We start from the raw sequence: 18,254 nt of genomic DNA on the forward strand, positions 1-18,254 counted from the left end.
ATTAAAAGGTTATGTAACTTGGTTGAGGTCAGGCAGCTCAGAAATCGAGGTTTGGGTATTTTCTACTGCCATTGCTGTGAAAATTATAAAAAAATATGTATATTGGTCTCTTTCCCCCAGTTCCTGGCACAGAACTCCTAAAATTCTTGTAATTTCCTAAGTGATAAGAACACTAGGAGCATCTTTTGTTCTAATATTTGGTTTTTGACCCTGATTCCTGACACAGAGTTCCTAAATCCCTTGGGATTTCCTCGGTGATAGGAATGTCTTTTGTTCTAATGAAGCCACTCTTGGGGGGCTTCTGGATGGGGGCTGGTCACCACAAAGACCAAGCTATGATTAGAATCTTGGCATTTTCCACCTCAGTGATTGATCATGTCTACATGATAATGCTTCCCTAAAAATCCCCAAAGTACAGGATTGACAGAGCTTTTGGGCTGGTGAACATGTGGAGGTGTGGGGAGTATGGCTTGTTCAGAGAGGGTTTGAAAGTTCTGCACCCCTCCCCACATATCCTATGTGTCTCTTTAGGCTAGGCATCCGTGTCCTTTACAATGGTAAACATAAATGTTTCCCTGAGTTCCGTGAGCCATTCTAGCAAATTATCAAACCCAGGGAAAGGGGGATGGGAACCCTGATTTATAGCCAGTCATTCAGAAGTACAGGTGACAACCTGGGACTTGCTATTGATGTCTAAATTAGGGCAGTCTTGTGGGACTGAGTCCTTACCTTGTGAGATCTGATGCTAAATCCATGTTGATAATGTCAGAATTAAATTGAATTATAGTACACCCAGCTGGTGTCACAGAGAATTGCTTGGTGCACAGAATAGGCAGTTATGAAGGAAAGGTGGATTCTGCTCTTGGGCCATCTACAGGGTAATGGGAAAAAAGATGCTGACATGTCTGCAGACCTCAGAGTGAGTGTGGCACCATCCCCATAGGCCTCTGTGGTGCCTTGTCACAAATGTCTCCCCACTTTAAGTCAGGGACTCTGTCTTTTACAGCTATGCTCTCAGTGTCTGAGGCATGTCATGGTAGGAGGAAAACAACATTGCTAAGTGAATAAACTTTGGGGATTATAGGACTGCATCTAAGTAATCTGAGGGTCAAATCCTATCTAGTTTGAATAAAAGTGTGCCTTTTCCATTTGTCAGAGCCTCAAGAGTTCCATGCCTAGAATAATAAATTGATGATTTTTTTTACTATTATTATTTATTACTCTTCTCTCAAGAGTCTTCATGATTTTCTTGACCTACAATTTTCTCTGGCACCATTTCTGAACACTGAAGAGACATGACAGTATGAGGCTCCCCACACAGGAGCTGTCTTCAACATTCGCATCCACTGTATTATATGATGGGTCATGTTCCTACACAGGGCATGAACCCTTGGATGCTCCATGCATCTTCCTGCAGCAGGAGCCGTGACATAGAAAGGTAGGCTGTGGGTTAGGCACAATTTGTGGGTGCTAGTTTACAAGTCCATGCCTTTCCCTCCCACTGGTTGAGATGTTTCTATCTGAAACAACACCGTGTTTGAAAATAGCATCTCAAGACCACAGCTTGGCCTTTTTATCTGCAGTAGGTTTCCTGCCTCTAGAGACTGGTATTTCTAAAGTCAGAATCAGTGAGAGAACTTTGTGCACGCAGGTGAGTGAAGTAGGGTTAAAGCTCCTGTCTCTTACACTCTGTCTTCACCACTTCTTGTCACTGAATCTGGCTCATATTTGGTCATCAAGGGCCATAGGGACTCTGTTCAAAGGGTCAGGAAGAGAGGTGATCTTAGATATGAGGGCAGGGATCTTCACCCCACACTGACCTTCTTTGAGAAAAATGCAAATCAGTGGAACCAAGCAACTTTACAAAGAGACACACAACATCAGTGTCATTATGCAAAACAGCATACTCAGTAGAAGCCCACGCCAGGACCACGAGGAAGCTTCAGTAGAGAGGAGCGTCACCTGGACATAGAAAGCTGCAGCAGTGACATTATGAAGTAACAACCGTGTATTTTGAGATGGAAGAAATCATGAGTTTTAGCTAATGGAATGAATCCTGCCAGAGAATAAGCCCAAAGGATAGATTCTATTTAGGGAGTAAAAAAAAAAAAAAAAGAATTTATAAGGTTATTTCTCTAGTTTACAGGGAAGCTTGTTGGTATGTGATGAAGCAGAGGAGAGTAACAAAGGGATGTTTGAAGATGTAACCTATGCAGATTGCATCCAGAGGCCTCTGAAGGATGAGATTGCCTGGCCTGCTGATGTCTTCTAATTATAGTGTCTATAAAGAGTTATTCATTGAAGAGCCCTGAGTAACCCTTAGGACAGAGTCGACACTAGTTACCGTTCCTGGGAAACCCAACTTCTGCCCCTTCTGGACAGAAGTCTCAAATTCTATATTTCTTCTTGATAGAACTCCAATAGCTTATGTTTCACAGATATGTATCTGGTTCCCATAGAGATACCTGTTCAGCTTTTGCTCAATGCTTAGAGGACTGGAAAATATTCATTTTCACAAAGATACAGTTATAACCACTTTGGGAGGTCTTACTCCACATTAGGTCATTCTCAGTTCTAGGGGACAATCTATCTCCTGCCACAAATTTTCAGAGAAAACTTTTGGGACCTCAGTAGTTAGTTGTCTTGGTTCCCCGGTACCAAGAGCTAGTGGGGTAGTGGGATGTACTATAATAATTTGGAGATGGAACTTTCTCCTGGGCATCTTTCTGCATGGTCCTTGGAGAAACCCTGCCCTATTGCTTTGGTACCCCAACATTCATATTTTCTGAGATGCAAAGAATAATATAGAATGTCAGATTCTTATTTTATCTCTTAATTTTAACTTCTTGTCCAGTTTCTAGACCTTATAATCTTTCTTAGTTCTGACAATGACACAGTTGTTCTCCTATTGAGGGGTGGGATGAAGGATGTGGTGGTGGTCAAGGTGAAGAGAACAAGAATGGGCTCTGGAGTTGAAAGAAACTGATACTGAGAACAGGCTTTACCACTTCATAATGGGGTAGATCTTAGAAAAATGACTTCACATCTCTGGGCTTCAATGCCTTATTTGTTTCCTTTGTAAAATTAAGATAGGAATATCCACTTTACAGAATGGTAGGAAGGATTAAACAATATTTTTGATAAATTCCCTAACACATATGGTAAGTGCTCAGTGAAGAACTTTAGAATAAAGGAAGTAGGGCAGGAAAAACTCCCCTATACTGACTCTGATAACTCAGTGTCCATTGAGTTTCATGGCCAAGTTCATATTTGGTATTAAAAAAAGATTATTCATTTTTATTTGTTTCTGGCTTATTGAATTCACCTTTTGTGGTCCAGATCAGGCAAGGTTCAGGGTCAACCTCACACTGTCGAGCTTCTCAGACAACCTATTTAAAACATCCATGGCTACCCAAGTTTGAGTTGTTTCCTGATGGATAGGAACTATACCAAGCTTAAATAAGTGTATGGCAGGTGTGTGGCATAGTGCCTGGGACATAGGATGTGCCAGGAGATACATATTGAATGAATGGACTTATTAAAGTTTTATTGCTCCTCAAACTGAGTTTGAAAGACAGATAACTGAAGAGAGAAGAAATGTGAAAATTTTGGTAATCAAAACCCATAACATCTACCAGCAAAGAAGCAGTCTCTTCTCTGGATAGGGAAGGCTGGGTTAGTCTTAGCCCAGGTGAGCACCACTGTATTCACAGGGATTTATCTCTCCTGCCAATCCAATGACCAGCAGGAACAGTCATTCCTTCACAGTGTGGGCACATCAACAGGGAGGCCAACTCTGGTCAAGGAATAAACCTCTGATGGCTAAAAGGATTTTGTTCTTTGAAAACCAATAAAAAGCTTCTGACTTTCCATTAACAGACAACCTGATATCAAAGAGCCAGGAGGCACCTCAAATTCATCAACATTCCTTTAATGAGGCAGGGAACTCCTAATGGTAAACTCAACAGCTGAGTAACAGGATGACCATACAACAATAGGGAGAGAATCAAGGCACTGAGGTCAAAGCATGGAGCCAACACCCACCTGGGATGGGGTATAAAAGGCCCAGGAGGGAAGGAGGTTGTCAGACTCAGTGGCTTGGCCTTCTCAGCTGCTCTGAACCTTCTGTGCAACCTCAGCCTAACACCATGACCTCCTGCTACGTCAGCTCATCCCACTGCCCCGGCAGCATCAGGATGCCTGCAGCAACAAATGTCTGTGGCCCTTCCATTGACATTGGGTGCCAGCCTGGGGCAGAGGCCAAGGCTGCATCCCTGTGCCTGTCAGCCACCCTGGCACATGCCAACCGACCGCGTGTCGGGTCAACCCCTCTGGGCCAACCCAGCCTCTGTATGCCCTACAGCTGCCGCACCGCTTGCCCCTTGCCAGGGACCTGCAACATTCCCGGCAACATTGGAGTCTGTGAGAACTATGCAGAAGGTGCCCCCAATGGCCATGAGAAGGTGACCATGCAGTTCCTGAATGATCGCCTGGCCAACTACCTGGAGAAGGTGCGCCAACTGGAGCGGGAGAATGAGGATCTAGAGACTAGGATCCGAGAGTCGAGCAAATGCCATGAGTCCACCATATGTCCAGACTACCAGTCCTACTTCCGCACTATTGAAGAGCTCCAGCAGAAGGTGAGGTTTGGAGTAGCCTGGGGTGTGCTGGGTCGGAGGAAGGTGGAAGGGCATGGCAGGCAAAAAGCTCCTGAAGTCTCAAGGAGATTTGGTGCTTGGATTCTCTTGAGTATGAGTGTAGATGCCACCCGTAGAGCTGGAGCCCAGAGTATGATGTTTTGTGTGCAAACTGTCTTCCTGCTTTTCCTCAGATCCTGTGCAGCAAGGCTGAGAATACCAGGCTGATTATCCAAGTTGATAATGCCAAGCTGGCTGCTGATGACTTTAGAATCAAGTAAGTAGGGCTAGAAAGAGGCTCAGAGTGACTCTTTCCTCCACCCTAAGTGCCAATAGACAAATACTTGATTAACTGAATTACTGTCCTGTTTCTTCTTTCCTAAATTCCCCAAATTAAAAATTTAATTACAAACAAAACTAACAGAAGGTGGATGAGAAAAAAACACCACTAAATTTAGCATGTATGATAGAGCCTAAATGGAAGATAAGGCTGCCTGAGCTCACTACCTGGGGGGAGAATAAGGTGATTTCAAGAACAAACGAAGCAAGGACAGTCATTGAATTTTATATGTAATTAGAGGATCCACTTACAGATGAGTCAGGGTCCAGATTCACCTATGGGGCCCTCAGGTACCAGGCATTTCTACTAAACAAAGATCAGAGATAGAGAAGTAGCCCAACACAAGGAATAAGGGAGCAAATCACTGCCCTGACACCTGGTTATTGCTTGACTTGCTTAAGTGATAGCTCAGGAAGGGGTGTGAGCTCTGTCCTGGATCCCAAGATACATTGTCATAAGAAAGCCAGTTAATCTTTTGGAATCAAAGTGGCCTCAATGCCCGATGGTAAAATGACACCTGCTATGAGTGCTTTGTTAGACCGTGAGTGGATTGAGTAGAGGGATTGAGTCTAATTCATCTCTGAGGCCAGAACTGAGCAGAGTGAGCAAATGAGAATTCCTGTTGGTGAAGGAAATGGGAACCAGGGGCAGCTGAGAGGTGATGTCCTTGGCATCCTGCTGACCTTGCATCTCCTGTGCTGGAAGGCACGAGAGTGAGTTCTCCCTGCGCCAAATGGTGGAGGCGGACATGTGCGGGATGCACAAGCTCATGGATGACCTGAGCCTGGCCAAGGCTGACCTGGAGGCGCAGCAGGAGTCCCTGAAGGAGGAGCTGCTCTGCCTCAAGAAAAACCACGAACAGGTCTGGGCCCGGGGCTGCAGACCCTTGGGGGAGGGCACGGGGCAGGAAAGGGAGCACTGCTCACCTGTGGCTCTGGGATTAGGACTTGGGCTCAGTTGGCATCGGGGTGAAGGGTTGACCTAAGTCTGGGAGTCAGTCTGACTGTGTGGGAGGTGGCAGAGGGGGAGTTTCTGGTCTGTAAAGGTTTGCCTTGTCAACTGAGGAAGGTGTCCAAATGGGCTCTTCTCAGGGGACCGTGGGCAAGACCTTTTACGTCAGTGCACGAGTGGGGTCTCCCCTCATGCTGTTTGTCTGGGAAGGGGTTCAGGTGCCTTCTGCTCTGTCAAAAGCCCTTTCCTCACTCCGGGTGTGGGTCCTTCTGTTCCTGCAGGAAGTGAGCATTCTGAGGAGCCAGCTGGGGGACAAGCTCCAGATTAAGCTGGACGTTGAGCCCACCGTGGACCTGAGCAGGGTGCTGCAAGAGATGCGGTGCCACTATGAGGCCCTGGTGCAGACCAACCACAATGATCTGGAGGAGTGGTTCCAAGACCAGGTGAGCGTGCTGCCTCGGAGCAGGGAGGGACCCAGGCTTCCACCCGGGCAGGGAGGTGATCATGTCTCTGTGCCCTTGTGCTTCAGTCTGAAAGCATCAGCCAGCAGGACATGTCCTGCTCCGAGGAGCTGCGGTGCTGCCAGTCGGAGATTCTGGAGCTGAGACGCACGGTGAACGCCCTGGAGGTGGAGCTTCAGGCCCAGCACAGCCTGGTACGGTCCTCCACCCTCACCACGCTGCTAGAGCCACAGGCCATGGCCTGCTAGCAGCAGCTCTCAGAGTCCCGCTCATCAGTTCCACTGACAGTCAGAGCTCAGGGTCTGGGTCCCTCTGTCCTTGGGGGAGGTGCCTTGCTGTCAAGGTTAGTTTGATCCTGGAAAATGGTTCCCTTTACGAGTCAACCCCACCTCCTTTAGAATACCGTGTGGAGGTGCAGACACTCACTCATTCCACAAGGTCTCACTGGGTGTCTACTTGGTCAGGTACTGGGAATCCAGGGATGACCAGGACACTGTTCCTCAAGTTAGATTTTTTGTGGAAAGTCATGATGATATTGGTGGTGATTCCTCTAGAGTTCTGGGACTGTCCTGTGACCTCTTGGCATGTGCCCCCTGGTGAGACTGGCCATGATTTTCACTGGCGAATTTTGGGACACCTCGGTCTCTTACCCCATTATTTCCCATTACAGAAAGATTGTCTGCAGAACTCCCTGTGTGAGGCTGACGCCCGCTTCGGCACCGAGCTGGCCCAGATGCAGATCCTGATCAGCAACGTGGAGGAGCAGCTGTCCGAGATCCGGGCTGACCTGGAGCGGCAGAACCAGGAGTATCAGGTGCTGCTGGACGTCAAGGCCAGGCTGGAGTGCGAGATTGCCACGTACCGGAAACTTCTGGAGAGCGAGGACTGCAAGTATGTGTGATCTAGGCACTTGGACAAATCATTTGCTCAATTCTCATGAGATTCTCAGGGTAACAGCAGTGCTGTTTACAAAGAAGAAGGCGGTCATGCTTCTGTTGAGTGACCCATTGCCCTGTCCTCTGCTCACACTGTGCATTGTTGACAGAATGTGAAGGGAGTGACTGTCCATTGTCCATTGCCAGGTCTCCAGTGGGGCTGCTTGGTGTAGCCATGACTGGGGAGAGTAGAAATGTAGACATGTGGCTACTCCTTGAGCAGGAGATTTGAGTATAGACCCCGGCAGGTTTGTTGGACTTGCTTTTGCTCTCTTGTCAATCCTTTTTATTTTCTATCCTGTAGGATAGAGTCTGATTCTCATATAGAAAACCTCATTCTGGAAGGCATTTTAAGATTACTCAGTCTAGTCCTAGGGGTGCACAGTAGGGGTCAATGGCCAGGGCTTCTGTTGGGTCCCTGTCCTGTACTTTTGGAGCAGGGACTCCTTCTTTGTTCTCCATCACATATCACTCATTTCCCATCCCTAACTTTGTTCACCTTTTCTATCTCTCCACAGACTCCCCTGCAACCCTTGCTCCACTGCTGCCTCCTGTGTGACTACCCCCTGTGCCCCTCGTCCAAGCTGCACACCCTGCACCACCACTTGTGTGCCTGGGCCAGCCTGTGGAGCCAGTACTGGGAGCCGGTTCTGAATGCCCATGCACCAGCAGGGGTGGTTAAAGTGAGGGGATGCCCAATGAGAAATGTTTATTATACATCCAGGCACTATGGTTTCTTAATGTTGCTGACTTTCTGCATGCAGAGGCCTTTCCAAAGGCCACAAGATATCAGGAGAAGTGGAATCTTGGTTGAGAGCCTTCCTTCTCAGCTCTGGATTTTCCCAGATTAGTTCCATGACCTCAGTGGCTGGATCCCAGCCACTAGTGGTGCCTTGGGAATATCTACATTGGAGAGAGTCAGGCATAGGATCAGACTGAGGAAGTATCTTGGGGGTGAGGATAGGGTGGGACCTGAAATTGCATTTCAAATACCAATTTTGGTTTGAAAAATTTCCAGTTTGTGACCAGGAAAGGGAGGGACAAACTTCACTGTTTGGGTTTCCCCCATTGTACTGATTCTATCTAATATCTGCAGCCTTGGGTAATGGTCCCAGCAAGGGGGCATTGGGTCTAGATACTGTATATCTGACCACTTCCTCTTCTTCCTTTCTCCCTGTCTTGGAAGTGGCTCCATTTCATCTCTAGGGTAAGGTGGGAGCTTCCTTTGTATCAGATCTGAGCCTCTCCACTCAGAGTCCTGTCTTTGACAAAGGACCAGGCTTGCCTCTTGCTATGTAAAGAGAACATTCAGATTTAAAAAATCTCTCTTCTCTAGAAATCTTGACTCTCCTAACTATTGTCTGGCTATAACTCTCTCTTCATCTAATTTTATGGTAAAATTTGAACAATGACTTTATTTTTTCCACTCCTTTCTCCTGAAATATTAAAACCTATTGACTCAATAGGTCACACTGCTGGGCATGATGATGTAGGGTAATGAAAAATATAGCATTACAATAGTTTCAAAATTTTTATTCTTGCTTACCTTCTATGTTCCCACCTCATGTCTTCCCATCCTCTCCCTTCCTCACCACAATGTCACCACATTCCTTGGATGTGCCTGAGACTGGTCCCTGTTCTCCCTCCTCCCTGGAATGCTTTCCCCCTCTTTCTTGTTATTCAGGCCTCAGCAGCTATGTTACTCCCTCCTAGAGCACCTGCTCGGCCATTGGTCCACAATGATCACAGCCTTGTCACTCTCTGTCCTGCTTACTGTCACCATGGTAGCTCTCAACAACTAAAATTGCCTGCTTTTCCATTGTTTTTTCATTAAAATGTGTCCTGGAGATTAGCATTTTTTCCACTGCTGCTTCCCCAGAGCCCAGCTCACTGCTTGGTAAAGAGTAGATGCTTAATAAACATCTGTTGAAAGAATGAATGTGTCTTCCTGACTTTATCTGTGACTTGTTATGGGGCTTGAAAATCATCACTTAACTCAGTGCTTTTCCCTGCTATAAAATGAGGTTATGTCATCTTTCCTACTTACATCCTAGATCTGTCATGAATTCTATGGGTAAGTGAGATGACAGAAATTTAAAAAGTCTGAAAAGGAGAAAGCACCATATTAACCTTATCCAGAGCCAATGTCATATAATTAGGAATGTGGGTGCTGAGCCAGACTGCTCAGAGTTCACCCATGGCCTCGGGCTTTTTTATCTGGGTAGCTAAAATTAATTTCCTCTAGCAGCTAAAAACAATCAGAAGCGAAATGGTACACTTAATAACTTGCTTTCCAGGGCAAATTTTATTTGAGTATTTGCATTAGTTCAAAGAATGAGAAAACTTTGCTCTAAGGGCAGAGACTTCTTAGCAACTCCCTTATATTGAATGCATCCAAGGAGGGGGGGCCCAATTTTATGGGTACTCTCATTTCTTTTTTCTTCCTTTGGGTCCACCAGTGTTGAAGTGATGGGAGAATACACCTTAGTTCCCAGAGGCACTCATTAATTCTAAAGGCCACTGTGATTCTTGTAGAACTCCATTTTGGAGGCTTTGTTTTGGGAAATACAGATTATCAGCATTTGCAGTCTTGACTTCTAAATGTGTTTAATAGCTGGTTGAAAAAATAGCTCCTATTAGCCTCACTGCTTCTCAGGTCTTGTGCCACCATAGAAGAAAAAGCAACATGAAGAAATGAAGTCACTTTAACCACCCTCATCAGGGTAAAGACTGGGATGGCTCAAGGCAGCCATGGGGACAAACTGCCTGTTGGCATTTAGGGCTACAGCTTCCAGTGCTGAGTGTGTCCTGGGGGTGAAGGGTGACCTTCAGGAAGAACTTCTCATGATATCAAGTCATCATTTTGTCTGAAGTGGATTGACTGGCTTGTGTTGGGGGCAGGAAATAGGAGTTTTTCCAGAAACTGGTTTGTTTTTTTCCCCCATGATATGAGCTGGAAAGCTTCCTCTGCAACTTTGGCTTTTTCTGAGAAGTGAAATGAATGAGATGGGACCTGCTGTGTTGGTGCCCACCTTTGGAGCACTGCCTTTCGGGAAAGACCCAGTCTCCTGCTTCTGGCCAGCTTCAGTCCCCTAACTCTGTGCCTGGTGCATTTCTTTCCTTCCTGAACAGCAACATCTACATCGCACAGAGCCTGCTTTGTTCTCTCCCTCTTTGATGGTTAAACAATTGAATATAATGGCACAGTTTTAAAATGGAGTTTTATATAGTGGTGGCTTCCTCCTGCCTGATGTTAAGTGCTGTCTCTTCTTCCCAACAACTGAATGTCACTCTCTAGCATTCTTATAGGGCAGATGTTATAACTGCTTTCAAAATATGAAGCAGCGAAGCTCGCAGAGGTTAAACAGCTTGACTACAGATGTGATTTGGCAAGTGGCTGAGCCAGGACTCAGACCTGAACTGCACTGGCTGCAAAGCAACTCTCATTGTTATCATTTAACATATTTATCCTCTGTTTCTTTGAGTGATTGAGCTGCCTTTTAAAGAGAGACACTTATGAAAGAAATTGAGGAAGACACGAAAAGATGGAAAAACATTCCATGCTCATGGATTGGAAGAAGAAACATTGTTAAAATGTCTATGCTGCACAGAGCAACCTATGCTTTCAATGCAATCCCCATCAAAATGCCATTGACATTTTTCACGGAGCTGGAACAAACAATCCTAAAATTTGTATGGAACAAGAAAAGACCCTGAATCACCAGAGGAATGTTGAAAAAGAAAACCAAAGCTGGGGGCATCACAATGCCTGACTTCAAGCTATATTACAAAGCTGTTATCATCAAGAGCAAAAACAGACACATAGATCACTGGAACAGAATAGAAACCCCAGAAATGGACCCTCAACTCTGGTCAACTAATATTTGACAAATCAGGAAAGAATATCCAATGGCAAAAAGACAGTTTCTTCAGTAAATGATGCTGGGAAAATTGGACAGCCACATGCAGAAGAATGAAACTGGACCATTCTCTTATACCATACACAAAGACAAACTCAAAAGGGATGAAAGACCTCAATGTGAGATAGGAATCCATCAAAATCCTAGAGAACATAGGCAGTAACCTCTTCTACATTGGCCATAGTGACTTCTTTTAAGACACGTCTCTAAAGGCAAGGGCAACAAAAGCAAAAATGAACTTTTGGGACTTCGTCAAGATAAAAAGCTTCTGCACAGCAAAGGAAACAGCCAACAAAACTAGGAGGCAAACCACGGAATGGGAGAAGATATTTGAAAATGACATTACAGATAAAGGGATGATATCCAAAATCTATAAAGAACTTCTCAAACTCAACACCCAAAAAATAAATAATCCAGTCAAGAAATGGGCAGAAGACATGAACAGACACTTCTCCAAAGAAGACATACAAATGGCCAACAGATACATGAAAAAATGTTCAATATCACTGGCCATCAGGGAAATACAAATCAAAACCATAATGAGATACCACTTTACACCAGTTAGAATGGCAAAAATTAACAAGACAGGAAACAACAAATGTTGAGGATGTGGAGAAAGGAGAACCCTTTTACACTCTTGGTGGGAATGCAAGCTGGTACAGCCACTCTGGAAAACGGTACGGAGGTTCCTCAAAAAGTTGAAATAGAGCTACCCTATGACCCAGAAATTGCACTACTAGGTATTTACCCCGAAGATACAGACGTAGTGAAAAGAAGAGGCACATGCACCCCAATGCTCAGAGCAGCGATGTCCACAATAACCAAATTGTGGAAGGAGCCGAGATGTCCTTTAACAGATGGATGGATAAAGAAGATGTGGTTCATATGTACAATGGGATATTACTCAGTCATTGGAAAGGATGAATACCAACCATTTGTATCGACATGGATGGAACTGGAGGGGATTATGCTAAGTAAAATAAGTCAAGCAAAGAAAGACAATTATCATATGGTTTCACTCATATGTGGAACATAAGGAGTAACATGGAGGACCACAGAGAAGGGAGGGAAAACTGAATGGGAAGAAATCAGAGAGGGAGACAAGCCATATGAGTTTCTGGACTCTGGGAAACAAATAGGGTTACAGAAGGAGGGGGGTGGGGGGATGGGGTAATCGGTTGGGGTTAAGGAGGGCATGTGTTGTGAAGAGCACTGGGTGTTATATGCAACTAATGAATTGTTGAACACAACATCAAAAACTAATGATGTACTATAAAAAAAAAAGAGACCTTCCTTCCTCAAAAATTTAAAAACAGAATTACCATATGATCCAGTAATTCCACTACTGGGTATTTACCAAAAGAAAATGAAAACACTAATTTGAAAAGATATATGCACCCCTATGTTTATTGCAGCGTTATTTACAACAGTCAGGATATGGAAACAACCCAAGTGTCCATCGGTAGATGAATGGATAAAGAAGAGGTGGTATACACAATGGAATATTATTCAGCTGTAAAAAAGAATGAAATCTTGCCACTTGCAACAACGTGGATGAACCAAGAGGGTAAAATACTAAGTGAAATAAGTCAGTCAGAGAAAGAGAAATACTGTATGATTTCCCTCATATGTGGAAGTTAAGAAACAAAACAAATGAAGAAAAAAAAAAGACAAACAAAAAACCAGACCCCTAAATACAGAGAATAAACCAGTGGTTACCAGAGGGGATATAGATGGGGAGATGGGCGAAACAGATAGAGGGGATTAAGAGTGCACGTATCATGATGAGCACTGAGTAATGTATAGAATTGCTGAATCACTGTATTACAAACCTGAAACTAATATTACACTGAATAAAAAAAAATACAGGGAGACCCTGCCACGTGAGTCTTGGATATCCCGTTTTTACACTCAGGGTCACTGACATAGTATAATTTGGAAAGGGTCACTGAAATCGCGTAATTTGTTTGATTTACTTCGTACAAAGCTTAAAGGACAGTGTATTGTCAATTCCTGAATGAGCTAGTCTGCCCCCAGCTCACTGCTGCCTAACTCCCCCTAAATGCCTTGTCTGTGTTGAACATTTCATGGGTCAAATCAGTATCTGAGAAGGGATAGAGGATAACTTTTGAGCGGGGAATGGGTCATTAGCAGAGATGGACTATTCCCTGTACAATCAAAGTGACTGATTCTGTCATTAAATAATTCTATTCTTTCCCCAAAAGGACACGGGCGAAACACATAATTCAGTGTGATCTACTTTTGAAAGCTCTGTAGGACTTTCCATAGAAATACGTTCCTAGATGAAAACAAATGTTATCCTGATTTTGATTTGATTTAGGATGACAGGGTTTAGAAGTCAAGGATTTTCTATCATTGGGGCAAGAAGCTACTGTTTGGTTCATACTATATTCATTCATTCATTCATTCATTCATTCATTCATTCATTCATTCATTCAACACGTACTTGTTGAGCATCACCCTGCACCAGGCACTGCGGAGGATAAACTGAGTATGATTGGCTCTATAGCTGAGCTCATTTAGTTCTTTCTTTCATGTTTTCATTGATTGAGCATTTCCTGTGAGTCAGATGCTGTGTTGGGAATTACAGAGAGGAACAAGACAAAAATAATAAGGCAAAATCCCTGCTTCCAAGGGTCTCCTACATAAGTCGGCAACAGAGCACACTATGAAGAGGGCTATGTTCAAGGTAAACTGAGGATTCAGTGTGAGTGGAGAAGACAAACTGACTGAATGTCCTGGGAAGCTGGAGGAAGTTTCCACTTGAAGGCAACTCTTCAGCTGAGAAGCATGAACCCCCAGGGATACACTTGACCTTCAGAATGTTTCAGAATTAGGGTATTTAATAATAGATTGTCAATGTGAAAAATAATGCAGAGTTGTCAATACTTCCCTACTTTTTACAAGATTTATTTATTTACTTATATGAGAGAGAGAGCCTGAGCAGGGAGAGGGGCAGAGGGAGAGGAAGAGGGCGAAAGGGACAAGCAGATTCCATGCAGAGTGCAGAGCCCGACACGGGGCTTGACCTCACAACCCTGAGATCGTGACCTGAGCCGAAATGAGGAGTCAGATGCTCAACTGACTGAGCCACTCAGGCACCCCAATATTTACCTATTTATATTGCATAAAATCTGTGAAGTGGACCAAATAAATAGTTTGACAATAAGTTATTCAGAATTTCATATTTTCTCAACTTGCTAAATCGTCCACTCTATAAGATTCTTCGATTGCATTTTTCTCCTTTCCACAAAACATACCTTTGCCCCAGAACCATCTCCAGCCAAGTCAGTGAGAGATTTGTTAGCTTCACATCCACAGGATATGGTCCCCTGAGAAGCTCAGAGGAATGGACTCCTAACATTGCAGGGAAATCCACAAGCCTATGGAGGCACAGGATGGAGGAGATGGTTCCTAGTCCGATGTTCCAGGGACCTAATCAGCCAGAATCATCACTCAAAGATGAGGCTGTGGAGGACCAAGGGGCTTCTGAATGCTGGAGCAGAGCAACATCTGAACCCAACCAGGTCAGCACAAATGTCATAGACTTCTGAAGGGGGAAATGGAGCCCAAGGGTGCCAAACTCTCGCAAAATACCAAGCATTTTTTGTTTGTAGAAAGGCTTCTTAAAAAAAAAAAAAAACCTAGCTTACAAAAATTATACACATAGACCACACATCTTGTGAAAACTTGAAACAGAAGAGAAGCCTACACCATGCAAATAGTCCTCCCCCACAAATTAGTTTCCATATGTATACAGAGGAGAAGGGGCATGTTTTGAGGTTCTAACAGACGATCCTCACTATATTTCCTTGTACCCTGGGCCCTTCTGATAGCTGTAGCCCAAGCAGCACCCAATGATTTGGGAAGGGGATGGCACAGCAGAAGGCAGGGAAGAGGTTTTGAGCCTCATGAGTCCAAGCCCTGAGTTGACAAGAGAATGAACTTGGACAAGATGAGTAAGGGGAAACGTCTCGCCCTCTAATTAGAGGAAGGCATGTTGGGATCGAGGAACCAAGAGGAGGGGAAGGAGAATTTAGATGCTGGTGGATCCCCTGCTTGTCCTACCCCTTCTCCCAGGCTGGGATACAGAGTCAAGGGCAGGAGGGTAATAGGTTGGGGGATGTAGGTCCAGAGGGCATCTGTTATCCCTTTCCCAGGTAGAACCTGGAGAGGCACCGAGACCCGAGGGGAGAAATAGTTCATGGGGAGTCTGTACAGAAGGGCCTGAGAAAATGTCATAGACAATCCGGAGGCCTAGGGTGGTAGTGAAGCTGAACTATGATTGTGAATCAGAGAGTAGCACGAACGGTGCAAAGGGAACCCTGAGAGCTCAAGGGCCATGTGGGTGAGAAAATGACGATGCCCTGGCAACACTGGGGTGTTCTGATAGCTGAGAACTGGGCAGGAGGACCCACATGGATTTCTGTTGCAGTGTGGATGGAGGAAAATGCCAAGGGCCAATCCCTGCCCACCTCCTGTCTCCCAATATCCTGGAAAAAGGGCCCCTGGAACTCGGGGCAACCTCTTGGGAAGGGATCCTCAAGACGACCGAGATTAAGGTTCTGCCACTTGGTGTCGTGTGAGATGAAGGTTAAAAGTACAATTTAGTTCAAGCACAAGAAAGTAAAGTTCCCTATCTTTCACACTTAACTTTATGGTCTGAGATTCATTCTCGCTATAAATGAAGCCCACATACATCCCTCTTTGGGTAAATATAAAAAGTAGCTTACTGGGTATCTTGTCGAGCATTTGGCCTTTTCTTTACTGAAACTTAACACCGCAGGTGTCATTTCTATGTCAGTATATCTAGATCTCTCTTTATCTACCTCACTATTTGCAATGGCTGCAAGCTTTTCACTATACACATTTAGTACAATTCACTTAACCAGGCTTCTTTTGGTGGGTGTTTCATTTCTCTCTAGTCTGCTATGATTCCCCAGATATTGCAATAAATATTCTTGTTATTCTTGTACACGTGTCTATGTAAGTGTGCCGGGGATAATTCCTGGAAGTGGAATTACTGGGTCACAGGGTATGTGCAATTGCAATTTGCATAGATATTGCTAAACAGCCTTGAAGAGGCTGCATGATTTACGGCCCCCCCACAGTGTTTGACAATGCCTGTTTTTCTACTCCTTGCCAACACTGTGACATTAAGCTTTTTGATCTTTCCTCATTTAAATAGGTACAAAATGGTAATTTAATAAGCATTTTTGAATTTTCAATGACGTGAGCATCTAAACCCATGATTAAAGGCCACTTGAAAAAAACCAGCTAATACTTATTTAGTGTTTACTCTGCCATGTGCTGGATACTATTTTAAATGATTTATAGAGATCAAATTCTTGAAGAGTTAAAACAAGTCTATGAACTAGATGCTATTACTGCCTCTGTTTTGCATATGTAGAAACCATAGCACAGAAAGGTCAAGCCACCAGGCCAAGTTTTTACAGCTAGTAAATGGTAGAACCAGGATCTGAATCCAGGCAGGCTGGCTCCAGAGGTCTTGGTCTTAACCACACTACGTCCTGCGTTAAAGGGCTTCGGAATGGGCCTGGGAGGAGATCAATAAGGGTAAACGTGCTGGCCTAGAATGTGAATAAAGGAACCCTGTTACCAGGGGATGAAGGAGAGAGGAAGTGCAGACAATTGTTTTTGTCAGCTAGCCTCTGATGCCCTGGAGACCTGGGTCAAGAATAAAGCAGACTGCTACTACTAAAGACCCTTAAAGTCGGACTAAAGATTTCCAAGTAATCATATCATAAAATCCCACTTCATAGAGAAGACAATGGCAGCTTTCGGTCTTTTTCAAAGCCTCTCGAGGCTGACTTCTGAGACCACAAAAGATCCCTGAGGGTGTTCATCCTGGAACCCCCTTGCCCAGTGTGTCTGAGGGGGTACAGGCACCGCTGGGCCAGGGTAGACCACCTGTTGTGGTTTGCCAGCCTCTTCCGGGTGCAACACACACCGTGCACGCTGCCTGTGGACAGCACCTGCTTCCTTGGACACCCTCAGAATCTCCTCCTGGCAGCAGATAAGGTAGCCGCAGACCAGATCCTAACCCCTCGGCTGCTCCCACTTCACTGCTTTCTCTTTCACGCAGCGTTGTCTCGGTAGGTCCCCATGCCATGGCGTTGAATGACGCTGTTCTGGACCCAGCGCTCCACCCGCCCCTGAAGACAGACTGCAACTCCAAAACTTTTACTCCCAAAGAGAGATGGGATGGCCCCTGTGAATGAAGGAGGGCGGCAGGACTGCCCCTCTCTTCACAGTTCATCGCCAGGACTTCGTTTCATGCAACCTGGCTCATACGTTATTCTCAGGGGCCAGGGACTCTACAGGGAACAAAAGGAGGCGACCTGGGTTGTCAAGGATGGGTTCCTCCCCAGCTACACAGCATCTCAAACACCGGCCTCTTGCCTTCCACTTACTGCCAGTTCCTTTGAGACAAAAGAAAATCAGCAGAACCCACTTCTCTAAGTGGTGGCATCAGTGTCATTATGCAAAACAGACCACGCCGAGACCGAGCCAGGGCTTTAGACACGGGGGTCAGTGAGGGCATCCACACTCCATCTGTGAAGCCTAAGAAGTAACAAGTGGCGTGGGTCCTGAGATGGAAGGAACCATAATTTCAGTCAATGGGACAAATCCTGCCACAGGGATAGGGCCAAAAGGTGGAGCCTACTTAGCAAATCAAAGGAAACGACTGTAATGGTCCAATTCCCTGGATTAAAGTGATGCATTGTGATGAGGCAAGAGAGAAATAAAGGGGTGTTTGAAGATGGAACTTATGCAGATTGCACCCAGAGGCCTCTGATGGATGGGAAGGCCAGGCCTGGTGATGTCTCCTAATTATGGTGTTTGTAAGGGGTTATGCATTGGTGACCTCGGGGTAACTGGCACTGACCTCAGAGTGGGTTTTCCTTTTGGGAAGAATTCCAGATCTTTTTATTTCTTTTTGAGGGAATTCTAAGAGCCCAGGTTTC

At 45.0% G+C, this 18,254-nt stretch overlaps 1 protein-coding gene across 1 annotated transcript; it reads left to right on the forward strand.

Annotated features, from left to right (window-relative positions):
- Positions 1-4,076: 4,076 nt before the first annotated feature.
- Positions 4,077-9,259, forward strand: KRT38 (keratin 38). The gene is made up of 7 exons (XM_026512861.4): positions 4,077-4,640; positions 4,832-4,914; positions 5,683-5,839; positions 6,210-6,371; positions 6,458-6,583; positions 7,060-7,280; positions 7,843-9,259. The coding sequence occupies exons 1-7, from the start codon at positions 4,149-4,151 to the stop codon at positions 7,976-7,978; spliced, it is 1,377 nt and encodes a 458-aa protein (XP_026368646.2). The 5' UTR covers positions 4,077-4,148; the 3' UTR covers positions 7,979-9,259.
- The last annotated feature ends 8,995 nt before the right edge of the window (positions 9,260-18,254 follow it).

Source organism: Ursus arctos, unplaced genomic scaffold, assembly GCF_023065955.2.
Source record: "Ursus arctos isolate Adak ecotype North America unplaced genomic scaffold, UrsArc2.0 scaffold_24, whole genome shotgun sequence".
Classification (NCBI taxonomy): domain Eukaryota; kingdom Metazoa; phylum Chordata; class Mammalia; order Carnivora; family Ursidae; genus Ursus; species Ursus arctos.

Coding starts and splice junctions, on each gene's coding strand:
- KRT38 (XM_026512861.4), top strand. CDS start 4,149: ATGACCTCCTGCTACGTCAGCTCATCCCACTGCCCCGGCAGCATCAGG. Junction 4,641..4,831: donor TTGAAGAGCTCCAGCAGAAG/GTGAGGTTTGGA, acceptor GCTTTTCCTCAG/ATCCTGTGCAGCAAGGCTGA. Junction 6,584..7,059: donor TTCAGGCCCAGCACAGCCTG/GTACGGTCCTCC, acceptor TTCCCATTACAG/AAAGATTGTCTGCAGAACTC.